We start from the raw sequence: 18,213 nt of genomic DNA, 5'->3' as shown, positions 1-18,213 counted from the left end.
GTTGTATTAAATAGCCTTTTTAACATTATTTGTCAGTGTTTTTATTCAATAACATATTTTTTTTACGTAAATCCGTCAGTGTCTTGCTAAACGTTATTTGAGCTAGTGTATAGAATAGCATTTTTAACCTTATTTGTGTCAGTGTTTTGTTCAATAACATTTTTTTTAACTTAAACACGTCAGTTTCTTACCGAATAACATTTTAAACGTTATTTGTGTCAATACTTTATCCAGTATCATTTTAAACGTTATTTGAGTGAGTGTCGTGTACAGTGGCATGTTTAACATTATTTGTGTCAGTGTTTTATTCCATAACATCTTTAACGTAATTGTGTCAATGTCTTACTCAATAACATTTTAAACGTTATTTCAGCTAATGTCATACTGACAAACATTTTTAACATTATTTCCTTCAAAAGTTTGTTCAATAACATTTTTAACGTAAATGCGTCAGTGTCTTATCCAATTCAGTGTTATTTGAGTTGGTGTCTTATTCAGTAACATTTTAAAGGTTACTTTGGCTGGTCGGCTAGTATAATGGTTAGTGTCATGGAATACCAAATAGATGTGTCGGGTTCGCATCTCCCCCGGGGCGATGAATAATCACTGGCGCTGTATCATGATCAGTTACTGCTGCGGTGTGGGGTCTGCGGTGGGAGGTTGAAACCAACATTCTTTGGAAGCTTGAATTTTAAGTGGCCCCTTTGGTGTGCTTGTTCCATGCGAATAGGTTGCATCTACTGAAATAATAATAGTGAGAATTAAAAGCCACAGCAGTGTTAAAAATATGCACAGAGTTAAAAATGATAAGGAGAGACTTTCAGAGAGTTCGGGTCGTTTCGGCCGTAAGTCATTTAGGCCGTAAGCACGTTTACGTGCAAAATGGGCGCCGTGTTTAGTACCAGCCCCTTGGGAATGTACGTAAAACATAAAATAATAGCGGTAAATACCATAAACATAACGGTAAGTACCATAAACATAACGTCTTACATTGTTTTGGATGTTACGGCCTAAGTGACTTACGGCCAAAACGACCAGGACCGCTTTCTAGATACCACTGGTGAGGGATACGGAGTAGTATTTGAAAGAATCTCTTTATCATTTTTAACTCTGTCCATAAATATTTTTAACACCACTGTGGCTTTTAATTCTCGATACTATAGCCTCGTTACAGGGGTTCCTTGGTTCAGTAACAACAACAACAACAACAATAATAATAATAATAATAATAATAATAATAATAATAATAATAATAATACTTGAGTCATTGCCTGATTCAGTAACATTTTACGCCAGCAGTGCACACGTGAGCATAAACAGAAGTCGGGAAGAAACCAGAATTCAGCAAATGCATGAATGACTAAGCTGCTCTTACCGAGGAAATCCCTCATATCACCTCTTGTTCCTTCTCTTCTTTCCTCCTACCTCCTCATACCTTCCCACCGTCCCTCCTATCCACCTTGCCCTCCCCCCAACCCCCTTTCCAAGAGACTTCCTCATATCATCTCCATTTAATGTTTCAAACGAGCAATGAAAGATATCTCTCAGAATCTCTCCCATCCCCCCCACCCTTCCTTCTACTCTCTTTCTCTCCGCGCATTCCCCGCCCCCGCCCCCAAATAGTTAATATTGCCAGCAGTCTTCTGCTTCCACGACGGAAACTTTGGAGGCTCTGCCGTCCTCTCACGAGGTAATTACAAGCGCTGAACTAGTGCTGAATAATGAGATTGCCGTAGTCGGCATCATCTCAGGCTCAACACGAGTGCCTCTATTATGCAGTTGCATATACTGTAACGTCTTATCTCTCTCTCTCTCTCTCTCTCTCTCTCTCTCTCTCTCTCTCTCTCTCTCTCTCTCTTTCTCTCTCTGTAATGTCTTATCTCTCTCTCTCTCTCTCTCTCTCTCTCTCTTTCTCTCTCTCTTTCTCTCTCTGTAATGTCTTATCTCTCTCTCTCTCTCTCTCTCTCTCTCTCTCTCTCTGTGGTTTCATATATTTTACTAATTGTTTTACGTAACAACTTTTCGAGTCCTATTGTCTGCGACAGTTATAAAACTGACTAATGGTGAGTTTATAATTAAGTAGTTTTCGTGATCCAAGGTAGTAGTTTTATTTGGAAGAGATATCAGTGTCACCAGAAGAACAAATAACAAAGAAGGTAACAAAAATAGTAACGAAGACTACAAGTGTTGACGTTCATGGTGATATGTACAAACTATGAAAAAAAAAGGAAAGTAATTTTTTCCTGTGTACGTCAGAAAACCTATTTTACTCCATTTCATGCTCTCAATTTCATCAGTAATAACTGAAGTTCATTATTATTTATTATTATTATTATTATTATTATTATTATTATTATTATTATTATTATTATTATTATTATTATTATTACCACAATGAGAAATTTAAATGACTTCAAAGCACGTTAGACTGCAAAAAACTTTGGGAATCATATTATCATTGACTATAGAAATCTTAAAATAAACAGGGTTTAAAAGCCTTTTATCTTGTGATACATGAACGCATAAAATATTACTAAGAAAAATATAGACAAATAAAAAAACCCTATATTTGCATAATGAAATCAAATTAGTACAGTCGATCAGTCATCTCAGTACAAAATCCATAAAGGAAAATATAACAGGAGCTAATTAAAAAAAAAAGTCAACTAAGGAGAGTGCCAGTGACACTGAAGTAAATAGGACTGAAACATGAGAGTAAAGGGAAGATTTTCTGACCCTTAAAACATACAGTATAGTATATTAAATAAATCTTTATAAATCAATAATGTTAGAAGTTCGAAAGCACCTTTGTGCCATACAATCTAAAAATATGAATGACATAAAATTCCTGTTATTATTGCCAAAAATATAGGGTAAATTAAGCCAGTGCCTGAACTTAAAATGATTGTAAACATTTAAATGAAAGTCTACATTTTAATGAGGATAAAATAATCCGAGGAAGAAAACACAAATCATTCAGAATGAAGGTTCAAATGATAATAAACGAAATAACTACATACATACATACCACACACACACACACACACACACACACACACACATATATATATATATACACACACACACATATATATATATATATATATATATATATATATATATATCAAATCAAAAGTCCTTCAAAAGAAGGCATATGCTTACCCCATGTGTGGGAATAAAAGCACGTTGATATATATATATATATATATATATATATATATATATATATATATATATATATATATATATATATATATATATATATATATATATATATATATATATATATATATATATATATATATAATATATATATATATATATATATATATATATATATATATATATATATATATATATATTCATTCCACGTTAGAGTCTTTCCCACAATCAGTGCAAGGGCAATAAACCTCAAGTTACAGTAATACGTATCCTCTCATCAAGTTTCAAGAGGTAAAGAGGAAATTTTTTTTCTAAATTGGATGGATGATTGTAGTTTTCGTTTCCTAAACAATTGATGCGTATGTGACCTTTAGGCCGATTACCCAACTTGACAGTTCAGTAAGAAGTAACTGTCAGTATTTCTTCTATTTGCCTGCATTTGATTTAGCACTGTACTGAGAGATAAGATGCGTAAAAATAGAGCAATTGTGCTCTCGCCAATTGTCGTTTTTCTTACGTATGCAAAATAAATTTCCCGTGAAAATCTCTGATAATTTATACGCACACGGCTACCATGTTTTAAAGAGCTGAATTTAAAGCATGTTATATAAACTAACGTTGTAAAATAATAAATAAAAGTCTTATTTGGAAGGTTTAGGCAAGGGAGCGAGACGTGGGAGCTGTGAGGGAATGGAAACACTTTCCATTATCCACTCCAGCTAATTAGACTAAATCCGGAGACTTAAATGGAACACCGGCTTTCGTCGCGGAAATTAAGTTCAGAATTCCTGGAAGGTTTTATTACGAAAGGAGATTTGGAGTCATAACAAGACAGATCCACTCTTGTTTAATCGTACAGACAATAAAACCAATATGGTACACTAGCAGTAAAACCATAAACCAAAAAATGTTTGTTGTTATTGGTAAATGTACATGTTTTTGTGATGTTTCGTTTGGTTATTTCGAAACCTTACCCAATATATTATTTTGATTACTGCGTGCCATCAAACCTTTCTGAGAAGATTCATAAGTAACTGATAAAATGAAAATCATAGCATATATAGGCCTACCCTTAATAGTTATTCGTGCAGGGGCCTTTAGTGTTCATCATTCCTCTGAAGTGTTTATCGTAGATGCCCTACATGTTCGTCATACGGAAAGATAGCCTCAAGAAGAACACCGAGTGCTATGAAAATATATGTGTTCACTGGGATACGTTGCTTCTCTCACTGGAGTTTTGTTTGTACAGTTGTTCTAAAAGCAGCACGTGACAAATACTGTTAAGCTCCAATCACTATCGTACATATATACAAAATAATACACAACAATTCCTTCCCCTTAAAATGGTACTACAAATAATATAGCTTCAAATATGAGGCGAGTATTTTAACTCAAAAAATATCTAATTGCTAAGGAAGTTTACCTTAAAATGCCTAATCTGTCAGGAAACACCATGGGCATGACTGAACTTTCTGTTGACGCAATTTGAGTCTATATTCGGTGCATCACAAGGTAAAACGTTTACAGTAAATGTCCCATTACAAAAGATTACAAATGGTGACAATTACGTAATAATATGTTACACAGGTGTTTCCAATTTTTAGACTGGGTAATACTTATGTATTGTTTTTGTATTAGGTATCATAATCTTGATGTATGTTTAGTCTTTTAAAATATTTTAACTCCTCTGATAATTCACAAAGTCTATCATTTATTTATCAAGGCCACATTACTGTATCTCAGTTTCATAAAGTGGAAACAAACTTAGCATTAGCTGTTGACCGTCATGTAATGTATATGAATATATTTGCACCTAAGTTAAGCCTACTATTCCATTAGTGAAGTCAGAACCTGACTAGGAAAATTATATACATCCATTTCAGTTGGCGGCAATGCCACTCAGGTGGGATGTATTTTCTATCCCGCTTTGACAGCTGTGGATTTTCAGCTTGTTTCTTTGCAGTCCACTTTAACGTGGAATGTTTCTTTAGTCATCTACTTTTGTTATATTAAGGCTGTTCCTGGATGTTGCCTCCATTTCTTTCAATGCCTGCAACATTCATACAAGCACTGTATATTTTGCAGAGAAGTTAAGGTCATTCCTTTTACTCTAGGGCCATTTTTGAAATTGCTTTTGAAGGGTAGATGAAATTGTAGACAGCTGCACTATGTAAATGGGTAATATTATGAAATTAGAGATGATTTTTTATTGGAAGTTTATATAAAACCCACATAATTCACTGAATTCCTTACAAGTAAAATACTCTGAAGCCATCCATGTACTATACTTTATATTGACCGATGTGGACACTTTGCTTAAGGTGCCTCTTTCTGTTTTTTGTTTCCAAAATATGCTTTTTTGCTCATTTTTGCATAGTAGATGCATAAACGTGCTACAGTAATATGCAGCCAGGAAAATTAATTATAACATTTCCTACAGGATGGAATGCCATTTACATGAAATATTTGAGCACTGAAATTTCAATCTTGGAGAATTTAAAAGTTTCCATAGTATGTCTCATCACCTAGTTTATATTCTGGGCAAGTAAGATAAGGAAGAGACTATTTATATAGCAAAAATGCAGGTATATCTCATAAGGTAAACATAAACTTCATTTATGAATATAATCAGAGCTGTATTCATTTTCAGTCTGCATGAACATAATTTAGATGAACATTTTCATGCTGATATTGCCTCATGGTCATAAATCCTTGAATGGTAATAAATGATGAAAAGACAAATAAATAAATATACAACAGCACAGACCATTAAGCTATTGCACAAAGGAGAAAGCACACTTTTACTAAGGGTGTAATAGCAAACTTTATGTCTAATACCTAACACTGATCACAGGCTTATGAGAACACTGCTATTTTAACTAAGACAATATGGTATAAGAGAATGATTCACACAAATGTTTTTTGAAGTTTTTTCTTATAGTTTCTGGCTTTCATGAAAATAACATAAATACTTCATGGGATTCAAAGAAGAAACAGTTTTGGAATACTAGGTATATACCTTTAGAAAGTACTTTCGTTAGTGGTACAGAAATATGTCTCTGCACAATATGTATGATTTAATTCATAAACAAAATCCTCCAATCCTAGTTTGGCATCTGAGATGATTAAATAAATCAGTAAAAGAAGGAAATAAGAAACTAACAACAGAACATCATTATCTATTATACTTAATTATGCACTATTCTTATACTAATATCACCTATGCAGGACTCCTAACTTACATTATACAGTAGTGCAAAATGCATAAAAACGTACGTCTCAAGTACCTGAATATACACATATAAGGGCAAAGGCTTTCAGAAAGGCAGTGTACAGTAATGACATTTACCCATTAAAGGGATATTTTTTATAAATCTTTACAAAAAAAAAAGAATGTTTACATAGACAAATAGAAGTAGCAGTCCTTAAACTAGTTTCACTAACTAAAGTAAAAAACAAAATACAAAAATAAGTAAATATAAGTTGATTTACATTGTAACATGGAGAAAAAATTAATGAATGCTCACTGCCAACAGTTTCAAATCTTTACTGCTGCTTAGAATAAGTGGAACCACTGTAAACCAATCAATCTTCCAGAAGGCTGTCAGGTTCAGTATTTCTTCATAAAAAGGATGTAGCAGTTTATATGAAACCCACATAATTACCTGGCCTTACAATTAATGGGAAATCTTATCTCCCTATCAAGTATCATTCTGAATTAACCAAAAGTGGATATAAACTTTAAACATGGAAATAATATAAATGAGGAATACATTTGAGGGAAAACACAGTGCAAAGCAAAGCAGGAACCTCTTGTGACCTTAACAGTAATTATTAATCTCAAACTACAGTATACTTTAACTGTGAATTCCTTATAAATCCATCATAGTGTCAAATGTGAATTATTATAAAATGCTTCACCCTTCAGATATCTTTGAAGATATCCAGAAAATCCAGTTTGGTAAATGCTGTGTTTGCTGTGAGAAATTCACAAGAGAGGAAGAGAATAGGGCACACTCTTATCTTGGAGTGACAACTCACGAGAATTGCATAACAGCTACCACAAGTAGTGATCCCAAATATTTAAGATAAAACACATGAGCAACTCAGTCATAGACCTAATTAAACAACTATGAATACTGTTAATCAAAGGACTCTTTCGTGATTAACAACATATTCATTAGTTATTTTAACTACATCGTTGCACTTCAAAAGGAGCTCTCACAAGGGAGAGGATAGGGGTGGGCTAGAGGATAGAGATTAGTAAAATACATATTTTGAAAATTAGGAGATTTTATTGAAAATATATGAGACTGGTAGTCATAGACAAGCTTGGTCACTCAGATATATCTTTAAATACTTTGTCGTTATAGTACTGTTTAGGGTATATGATCTTCAGTACTGCATGCAATTATAATGTGAAGGTTTCAAGCTTTTTAAAACACTATTTTTGTTTTTCTTGTTCTCTCAAACTGCAATAGTACTTCATCAATACTATATGCTCATGAACAGATATTGATTATAGTCATTAAGCACACTACATATATATCAGTAGCAATGTTGAGAAAATCTTTTTCTGTACATCAGTAGCAAACTACTGAGAGAATTTTTCCTGTCCATACAATATACAGTTAACACTGGAAAGTTCTGAATAAGAGACCAAATACAATATTAGTCTTTTAAAATATTTTAACTCATCTGTCTTCTGTAATTCAATGATGAAATTACACCCCTGTACAGAAAACAAAAGTTAAGCATAAAACTAATGAAAAATTGTGCTTATTCTACAGTCTTCCTCATAGTCTTGAAATCATACTAAAGGTAAAACAGCCTTGTTTGATTAAAAACATCCTTGTGAAACACAGATTTCATATTTCTTGAATAAGAATATCTTGCAATAAAAGAAAATGCACGTAAGAGTCTCATGATTACAGTAAAGAGCAACAGTTTTGCAACTGGCTTAGGGAACTTTAAATATAACAACTTGGGGACACAATGCTAAAAGTTACCCTGGCTTGTTTAAATAAAATAGTGTTAACATGTCATGCAAAATTCTGTGAAATTGAATATATCTGAATTAAACACAATAACATGAAAAATCGTTGATAATCAAATGACCTAGCACAGTAAGTCTAAATATTCACAGAACAAAAATACATACCTCTACAATGCTAAATATAAACGATGCCTTTAATAAAACTAATTGAATACTGAGGACTAGGGCTTTATACAACAATAATTTATAGCAAGAGTAAAGTCCTATTAGTAAACAATAATTCAGCACCAATTCATATTTTTATATTGAAATTCACAATATATCCAGTCTTTGGGTACAAATTTTTAGAATTTCATTTATTAATGTTATTTGCATGTCTACTGACAATAATTTCCTCTTCCAAGAATACCTTTCATTTCATCATAAATGCTAATATTTCTTTTTCATGATAAAAAGTTCTTTTATTTTTTGCAACATCATGGTATGCTCACTATCCCTGATGGCTACAAATTTTGACTGCAATTGCAAAAAAGCACGGTTAGATTTTGAAAGGATTTTAGGATCAATTAAGCAATACATACACATGCACCACTTGACACACAACAAAATCAACTACAGTGCTGTCATAGATTGTTGAGGACCATTCGTTAGCAATTAAGAGTAACTTTATAAAAATTAAACAAATGCAATAATAACTTCTTCCAGATAAGTAAAATGTAGTAACACTGGGCATTTTATCCCATTTCAAAAAAGAATTATCCCTAACAACTCTGTACCAAAAGCATTTTGTTATCTAACCTTCAACTATCAATTACAAACCACCAAAATCTGTGCTTTTCATTTGCAATACAATATTTTCCAATATATTTCTTTATTGTACTATTTACACTAATGGAATGAAAAAGCACATGAAATCAAGGTTCTGTTAGGCCTAAAATTCATTAAATACCATATATAAACTAAAGTGTGCATGAAATGAATACAATGCTGTACTTATTTTCTTGAATGATGTCGACACCAAGGGCCTCTGTGAAATTCAGCCACTCATGGCATTCCTATGATATCAGTGCAACACATCTCCAGCCTCTGTATACACACACTTCTGCCATTACAGAAATTATGAAATGTAAATTACAGAATCCTAAATAAAAGGCAAAATAACAACAGAATCATATAAAATATTAATTAATGAAGTTAAATAGTAAAATAAAACAAGATCACAACAGAGAGCGAGTAACATCAAAAAATTATATATTGATTTGCAAGTTCTACATGCTATGTTACTATATGTTCAGCTTACATCCATTTCTTTATGAGAGGCTAGCTCAAAAGAAAGTCAGGCATATGTTGGGGTATGGCTGTGTTGTTTTCAAGTCATAAGCACTTTAAATGCAATGCGATATGAGAGGTAATGAAAAATACACAAACCCATTCCTTAACTTCTAAATGAGCATTTGCTGACATCCTTGAACCATTATAGTGGTCTAACACAAAGATTTGCTTACAAATTTTCAAAATTTTTGGCATTTCTCAATACATTCTTCATTAAACATAACAATAAAATTGCATGGAAAATATAGTATTCAGCATATTATTTACATAAACAGAGAAAAATTGCTTCATAAAATAAGAACAGCACATCAATGAATTTGCTTATTAATGACATTGTATCAACCTGATTTCATCATTTGTATGTCTCAAACAATCTTTCAGCATTTCTGTTATTTAAATGATTTTTCTTGCAAATGGTTGCTTAGAGTAGCATCACAAGCTTCTTCGTATTTTTCAATACTGAAGGGATAATTGTGTACCTAAAGCAAATGCTATAAAAAGGATTCCTTCACCGGCACTGATTTCTAATTTGCTCCATCTTCAATGGAAGTAGTTGTACCATCTCCCGACATATTGCTAATTCTTGTGCCATAATAGCCTGACATTCTGTATTCTTATCACAATACTCAACTACCCTCTGCAATAAAAAAGCAAAATTCACAATTAGTTTTTGCCACTGAAGAGCCACTGAATAAGTTCAAGTTCTTGGTCAAGATATAGAAAATATAACTGAATCTTAACTGGAAAAGATAGGAACTAATGTCATTAATCCTGTACTTGATTATCTTTATTACCTTAGTGGTTAGTAACTGATCAGTAACAGTGATTTTCTGAATAATCTTTCTCAGCCAAGCATTAAGGTAATAAAAAAGGTTCAAGAAAAATAAAAATCACATAAATAAATGAAAATATAACTCCTTTTTTCATAGTTCAACTTAATACCAATAATGAAACTGAATTTTCATTAACAAATTAATCTTTGACTTAAATCAATATTCTCACTTACATTTTTTTTTTCATGATCAGCAGTATGTACTGTATATACATGTTATAGTTTAAGCCTGGTTCTATTGGCTGATATTTGTGCCACTAATTTGATTAAACTGAGACTCAAACTTTTAATTTTATTTGTACATAACTACAAGTAATTATTCGCTACCTTTTTTTTTACACAATTTATACATAAATTAGTTTATTTACTATAAATTATAATATAAAATAACTTATTTTCAAAAATACTATGAAATTCACGCATCTCTAATATATATTCAATGTGTGATTTATGCTAATAGATTACTAGGCATTACAACTAATTATAGTGAGAAAGTCTACCTTGTAAATGATGTAATAGGTTACAAGTAATTGATTACATGCACCATTCCTTTTCACTAGTCTAGCATAAAGATATTGCCATATATCACTTCCATTTATACATGAAAATTACATGATACCATGAGGCAAAATAAGCCTCTCTAAAGATAACATTTTTCTTACCTTATAATTTTGTAAAGACTGTGCAAGATTCTGTACTTTGCTTTGTGGATTAGTAGAAATGAGTTTGGACCATAACCTTCCCAGGTGAAACCATGCAACTAGTGCAGGGCGTACAGAGTCTTCTGAATATTTTTCAGGCTGTTCCCCAGTGCTTTAAAGAAAAGAAAAACCAGCTTTATTACTGTGTGATGACTTATCATTTTTAAAAATAAAATCAGTACTTTATACAAACTTATTACAGTATTTATAATTATCCCATTTGTGTACCAGAAAGTCCTGGATGTTTCAGTCCTTCTACAAAAGTCAAGTTTAGTTCATCCATACCATCCATCTTCCATGGAACTCAAGTACAGTTCATGTTGTTGGCTTTTCTAAGCAACATTCACTTCAGGGTGTGACGTCCATCCCTACACGAGTTAGGGTAGAAGAGACTCTTTAAGCCTTGGCGGAAAACACTGTTAGAAGGACACTGAAATCAAACCAGCAGGTAGAAGGGACCCTTTAGCCTAGGTAGGCAACCCTTCTAAGAGAGGGTTACTCTAAATACAAACCTTGTTCCCCAACCTTGGGCTGTGCCAGAGTCATTGTACTGTGGTCTTCCATGGTCTTAGGTTTGAGTTGCTTGAGGGTACAATCAGGCATTTTTCCTCTTTTTTGCTCACTTCCCTGTGTTTTCAAAAAGTGTGTAGGACAGGCTGATGAAAAAGCAAAAGTTGCTTGGTGGATTATCAGGAAAGTGCCTTCATCTTTACCTAATCTTTTCCTTCTGAGCGTTTGATGAGTTCTAAATCCATCCTGACTGTCCTCCCACAGTTGCTGTGGCAAACCTGGCATGTTTCTTATTTGCCTTACAAGGTGCGCCAGACCTACCTTGTCGACCAGTTGCTTCCAGCGCTTTTTTCAGTGACATATGGTCAGGTTTATACTTTCAAAGGAATTTTTGTCAATACTGCAAATACTGTTGTTGGTGATACTATTGTTTATTGTTCAGTTGATTTTTTACAATGTTACTTTTGTTTTACTACTGATTTTATGTGTTAATTTTAATTCTTTTGGGTGACACTGAGCTGACTCCTTGGCCTGTTATTTAGTATGAAAAACTGTAAAGTACTTTACTCAAATATTTGGGGCTTAAGGACAAATTTTCTTGATCTCCAGAGTCATGCCCAAAACTATGATTTAATGTTTTTATATGAGACACTTGTAAGTAGTAACAAGTCAAAGGATAAGTTTTTAACCCTAGGTTTTGATGGCCGTGACTTGATCATTGTAACATCCCACATGCACAAGGTATGGCTATGTACACTAAGTCCGGACGACCTATTTATCGTCAGAAAAATTTGGAGTCTAGTTGCCATGAAATTCTTTGCTTTGAAATTATCAGTAGGTTCTACAATTTTTATGTATTTGCTGTTAACTGCAATCCAAATATCGATGATTGTATACACGACTGTCTCTGGAAAGGATTAGTATGGCTCAGTCACAGTATTCAAAAGCTTCATTTGTTATTTGTGGAGAATAATGCAAAGCACAGTGAGTGGCTAAATTCAAATTCCACAGATCAACATGCCCAGTCCACGCTTACATTTTGTGTATCCTCCCATTTTGTCCAGCTAATTGAGGAACCCATACACATTCCTAGTAACAGACTAGACCTCATATTGACAGATGCTCCAGCTATTGCCAGGTCCAAGGTCTGCGAATATAAAAGCACTTTTGATCATTGTGCCATTGAGATAGACATATCTATCAATCAGTATATTCCTAATGCCATCATTTGAAAAACAGTCTGGTTGAAATCTAGAGCCGACTGGGATTGCATTATTGAAACTTGTCAGGCATTTAATATTTCAGATGCTATATCAGATCCTGATCCCATGAAGTTAAATGAAATGCTGATGGCTATTTTAAAAAGGTACATCCCTAGAAAGGTCATCAAATTCAGGACAAATGATAAGCCATGGTTTGAAGATACATGTAGCTGAGCTTACCATGACAAACAGACCAAATTCAATACACAGAGATAAAATCAATCAAATGAAAATTACACCATTTTTGTTGAGTCTTGCTGTGCTGCAAAAAGAACTTACCATACAGCTGAGAGAATTACAATACTGTAATTCCTTGAAGGGGAAACTTGAAGGAATTACTCAGCCTCATCTGTGTTGAACCAAATTGGCATCATCTATCTTCGGGTTAGGCTCATCTTCCATTCCACCACCACTAACAGACGATGGTAGATTGGTTACTGGCTCTAAGGAAAAGGCTGAACTGCTTTATCGAGCTTTTGAAGCTAAGCAATCAGCTGAGGATATTCCTCTCCCTGATACTTGTCATCCTGAACCTATTCTTACTAAATTTGCATTTCACTCAAGGGATATTAAGAAAATTCTTTATAATCTTGATAGCTGGGGTAAAGAAGATCCTGATGGTTTCTTCCCTTTGTTTTTTAAAAAAGTTTTTAGTGTTGTCTCCCAAGATTAGTCGATTCTATAGATTTTTATGTCAACATATCTGCAAACTGCAGTAACTACAGGCTAATTTCTATTCTCCCTGTGCTCTCCAAAGTTGCAGAGAAACTTAATTTTTAAGTCACTATTTAGTATGTGAAATGTAAAGGATTGTTAGTTGATAGTCAACATGCATATCGGAAGCAGTTAGGTACCAGATATGCTCTTGTAGACTTGACATGCCGTTTACCAGAGAGCCTTGATTAAGGTTTTGATCGCAGAATAATTCAAATAGAATTTAGTGCTGCTTTCAGTTTAGTAAATCACAAGGTACTGTTTATAAATTTCAGAATCTTTGGGGTGGGTGGATATGTTTTACGATTACTTAAGATTTCCTTACAGGTAGGCAGCAGCGAGTTGCTGTTGATGGGATCTTTAGTGAACCAAGACCTATTGTGTCTTGGTCCACTGTTATTTTTAGTGTATGCAAATGATATGGTTGTTGGCCTGAAAAACAAGATTGTTCAGTATGCCAATGATGCAATACTTGTGGGTGTCATAAAGTCTCCATTTATGAGAAATGAAGCTGCCCTCAGCCTAAATTGGGACATGGACTGGATCAGTGAATGGTGTAGTTAGTGGGGTATGAGGCTGAACTCCAGTAAAACAAAAACACTATTGATTAGCAGATCTTGTACAGATTTTCCACCCCATCCTCTCCCTTCAGATGGATGGGACTCTGCTGAATGAGTCTGAAGCTTTAATTATTTTAGGTGTAACTTTTGGTTCACATCTTACTTTTGAGACACGTCTAATGAAAGTTTCAGCAAATGCTGCACATAAATTGGGTATTGTTCGTAAGGCCTCATATATTTATAACAGTGATGAAATCAGTGCAACCTGTTTTAGGTCATTTGTGCTTCCTTTACTAGAACACTGTTCTCATGTGTGGATGTCTGCTTCTGACAGAGATTTATCTCTTTTAGACAGTGGTTTGTGGTGGTAGGTTTCTTCTCCTAATATTAGCAGTTATGACTTGGACCATTGATGGAAGGTCTCTTGTCTGTCAATTTTTCATAAGTTGTATTTTAATATATACCTTTCATGTTCATAACTGATCCCTGATCCCCTTTTCCTGCTGAGAGCAACCAGATTCGCTGAACAACAGCAACAATATGCAGCAAATGTGCCTTGCTGTTTGTTCCAGAAGCCCTTTATTCCTCACAATGTTGGGCTGCAGAACAGCCGCCATGAGGATGTTGTGCAACTGGAACTTCAGAAGTTCAACCAAAGATGCAATGCATTACTACCTGATTACAATTCTCCTTGTACTTTAATAATTCCCTTATGTTTTTATTTTTTATTTATTAATTTGTTAATTCATCTTTTTCTAATAACTGATCTCTCTCTCTCTATTTTCCATTTCCTGCTGGTATGTCTTTTGAATGAACACCACATTCTTTAAAAGCTTGAATTTCAAGTCAATGGCCCCTGTGTGCTTGTTCCATATGAACAGGGTTCATCTTCTGAATAATAATGATAATAATATAATAATAATTGTTTTGTATCCTTAGTTTCATGCAAAAAAGAGCACTGGTTGTCCACAACCTCTTCCTAGTGAACGTCACAGTCAAGAACTCCCTAAGGAAAACAACAGGTGGTTCCTAAGGCCTGTCCCAGGTCTGAGAGGTTACTGCAGAGGAAGTACAGCATAACAACCCTCTCTCCCTACAACTTTTCAGGAATCTTACTCACAAAATTACCACAAGCACCATCACTCTCGGAGACTCTATGGATCTCCCCTGCAAAATGTGAATATCAACTGCCTGTCATTCTCTTTTTTTTGAATAAGGACTAAAGCCTCTAGGAAAATTTATGGCACACATAACAGCTTGTTGTAGATAATTATCTACATATAAATTTTTCAAATTATAAATGCTGACAGAACTCGTAAACACAGGAATGCATAACTAGAATGATTGTTTCTGATGTGAACTTGTTTGGACCTTCAAACATGCCAAAAATTATCTTAGCACTACACTGGGACTACCTGAAGTTTCTAAAAGGGAATGAGAAGTACAGTTCACAACAGTATTTAATTAAGATACTTTTCATGTACATATACACAAAAGGGAAGATATGACTGCATAATTATTGCAGCACATAAACCAGATCATGCTATTGTATTTAAAACCAGTACAATAAATGAAGAAACATTTCCTAAGGAGACAGATATGAAAAAGGACTGAAAGAACAATGAAATACAAGAAGTTATAAAAATAAAGGAAAGTAATGATGCTGCTTCTTAGGAGCATCCAAGGGCATGGATGTATGATGCACTTCCAGTCACCATATTGTCTAATAAGGTTGGAAAGCTAGACAGCATCATGATATCCTGAGACTCTTTAGTGAACTATTTCTTTGCTCTGAAAGCTCTAATAAAAGAGATTTAAACTGTTATAACAGTTTTTGGAATGTATGGCCTCAATTGAAGTCCCTACAACTTGTTGCCACTCCCAAAAGAAGTGTCATCTCAGAAAGAAAGACCATCCATAGGATAAGAGCTTTCACTGACAACTGGTCTGATAGCCTGATAGGATAATTCATTCATATCAGCTGGTTATAACAAAACTCTTCTTCCTCCTGACCCTAACTAAACCTGATCTATAACATGACTGGTTGAGTTAGTCGAGGACCATTGGGGTCTGAAGAGTAGTTAACGGTGAAGCACGTAGGATTCGGTATATCTGAAGGATTATTATAAATTTCCATACAGATTATAGGCCTATCAATACTATATTTACTGAGTAAGGTACTGAAATACATTTGATAATGTTAGCCATCCACCTTTTCATTCAAAGTACTGTAATCTTATTTATGATTTGTACTTCTTTATGTCTATGTATGGTCAACAAGAATTAAAAAAAAATACCAATTACCATGTTCAATAAAATATACACAAAATTTTAAAAGTTGAGAGATAGAAATGATATAGTTAACTTAACAGTAACCAAAGCCCCAGTATAACAAAACCAATATGTTTCTTGCTAACATAAAACAAAATTAAAGATAAAAATGATTTACATACGTGGTGTCTTTCATCGAATCAAGATAATGGAGAAAATGCTGTATACTTGATGTTGCCAAAGTATTAATCTTCTTAGCTTGTGCAGATGTTGGTTCATTGCCCTGACCAACTATCGCATATTTACTATCCATCATGGTACTGTACGTTTCTGCCAGTTCATAGTTTAACTGGCGACATACCTAACAACGAAAAAAGTCAAGTTATAAGTTTCTGAATAATTATAGTATGGTTAAGAATGAAAATCAGTATTTGACTTTACACAACATAATTTTCTTTATGTGCTAAATATGTACTATAAAAGCCTAAATATCTACTTGCATTCTAAATATAATCCAATGCAATACTGTCAACATTACTTAAGCAAATTAAATGACAAAATCAATAAATTCAACCAACCTGCAAAACAGGGGGTCCTTAACAAACTTGTACACTATCAAGTTTTAAAGCTCAATATTTACTAATAAACCATAGGACTGAATATAATTCATTTATAAAGTATCTAACTGTTTTATGAAAAATACCATTAAAATCAAAAGGGTCTATTAAAAGTGAAGGAAGCTCAAAATATGAGACACATGGATATCCCATGTTACAAATGGCCCTGCATAACTGGAAGTAAGCCAGAGCGTCACCTGGATTGGCATTTGGGGACCAGGGGATTAATACATTTTTTTATTTTACAGACAATTAAACAAAGTGAGGAAAATTTTACAGTACTCACATTCAGATAGTATCTCGGATTAAGCTCTTGAATGACAGCAGACAACAAGTCTATCCGACGTTTATGCATTTTTGATTTCCTGTTGAGAATACACAGATTTGTTAGTTCTCTGAAGCTACAGCTGGTCTTTTTGCACCACCCTTATACTAAATAAGGCAATGGTTGGATCCTGTTTGGTACCACTCTTTGGGTAAATCAAATCAATTTTACATCAGAACAAATAATTTTGATAAACTTTTTATTCACAGAAGACTTGTCCACTATATTGTTAAAGGATGATGTTGATCACAGTAATCTAAAGAATGGGCTTAAAGAAGACTTGAGAATGTTCACATAAAATACAAACTTGACTTATAAACTTGAAAGTCAAATTTTTCTTACAATATCTGCTTTGTGCATTGACTCTAAAGATTTTTACAAATCCAGGTATGTTATTGGTAGACATTTATCAATAAAAATACCTAAGAAAATAGTTATTGGTAGATATTTATCAACAAATTTTGTCAATGAATGGTAGTTACAGTTTTCTGATAATTACAGTCATTATTTCCAAACAATTAAAAAATTATATAATACTGCCCTCTTAAAACATTGTCTATCAGAAAGTTTTAAAATAACTTAAAATCAATTTAAATATTTACATTGAAGCTGTTATAGTTTGTTTTATACTTTGTGCTTTATTTACTTCACTTTATTTTGTCTCTCAAAGTTAATACTCTGCATAAATTCTGGAAAAACTAGTGAAGTCAAGAAAGAAAGTTGCTACAAAACAACAAAGAACATAAAAATAAAAAATATTGTTTTTTAAACACAATCCATTACCCCAATGTACCTGTAATTCATGAACTGAGGCAGAAAACCAAACATAAGTTCTAATTCAGCAAAATGCCTCCATGACTGAGTGAAGCAATAGCTCAAGTGAGTATACAACAAAACAACACTTTCATATACACTTTCGTATTTGTGGGAG

General features: G+C 33.5%; 2 protein-coding genes across 12 annotated transcripts in view; one reads left to right on the top strand and one right to left on the bottom strand.

The window, feature by feature from the left end:
• Positions 1–18,213, top strand: part of LOC136849162 (uncharacterized) — a 744,860-nt gene that overhangs the window by 559,780 nt on the left and 166,867 nt on the right. The gene's annotated exons all lie outside the window — the stretch shown is intronic.
• The window catches only part of LOC136849161 (KIF-binding protein), a 44,139-nt gene continuing 31,703 nt past the window's right edge, over positions 5,778–18,213 (bottom strand). For all 6 annotated transcript variants that reach the window (XM_067122250.1, XM_067122248.1, XM_067122246.1 and 3 more), the window contains 4 exons: positions 17,244–17,322; positions 16,523–16,701; positions 10,985–11,135; positions 5,778–10,127 (listed from right to left, as the gene is read on the bottom strand). In XM_067122250.1, the coding sequence (XP_066978351.1) occupies positions 9,999–10,127; positions 10,985–11,135; positions 16,523–16,701; positions 17,244–17,322 (538 nt within the window). In that variant the 3' untranslated portion in view covers positions 5,778–9,998. The remainder of the gene's footprint in view (positions 10,128–10,984; positions 11,136–16,522; positions 16,702–17,243; positions 17,323–18,213) is intronic.

Source organism: Macrobrachium rosenbergii, chromosome 20, assembly GCF_040412425.1.
Source record: "Macrobrachium rosenbergii isolate ZJJX-2024 chromosome 20, ASM4041242v1, whole genome shotgun sequence".
Taxonomy (NCBI): domain Eukaryota; kingdom Metazoa; phylum Arthropoda; class Malacostraca; order Decapoda; family Palaemonidae; genus Macrobrachium; species Macrobrachium rosenbergii.
Note: the sequence above shows the minus strand (reverse complement) of the source record. Positions and strands in the feature narration are given on the sequence as shown.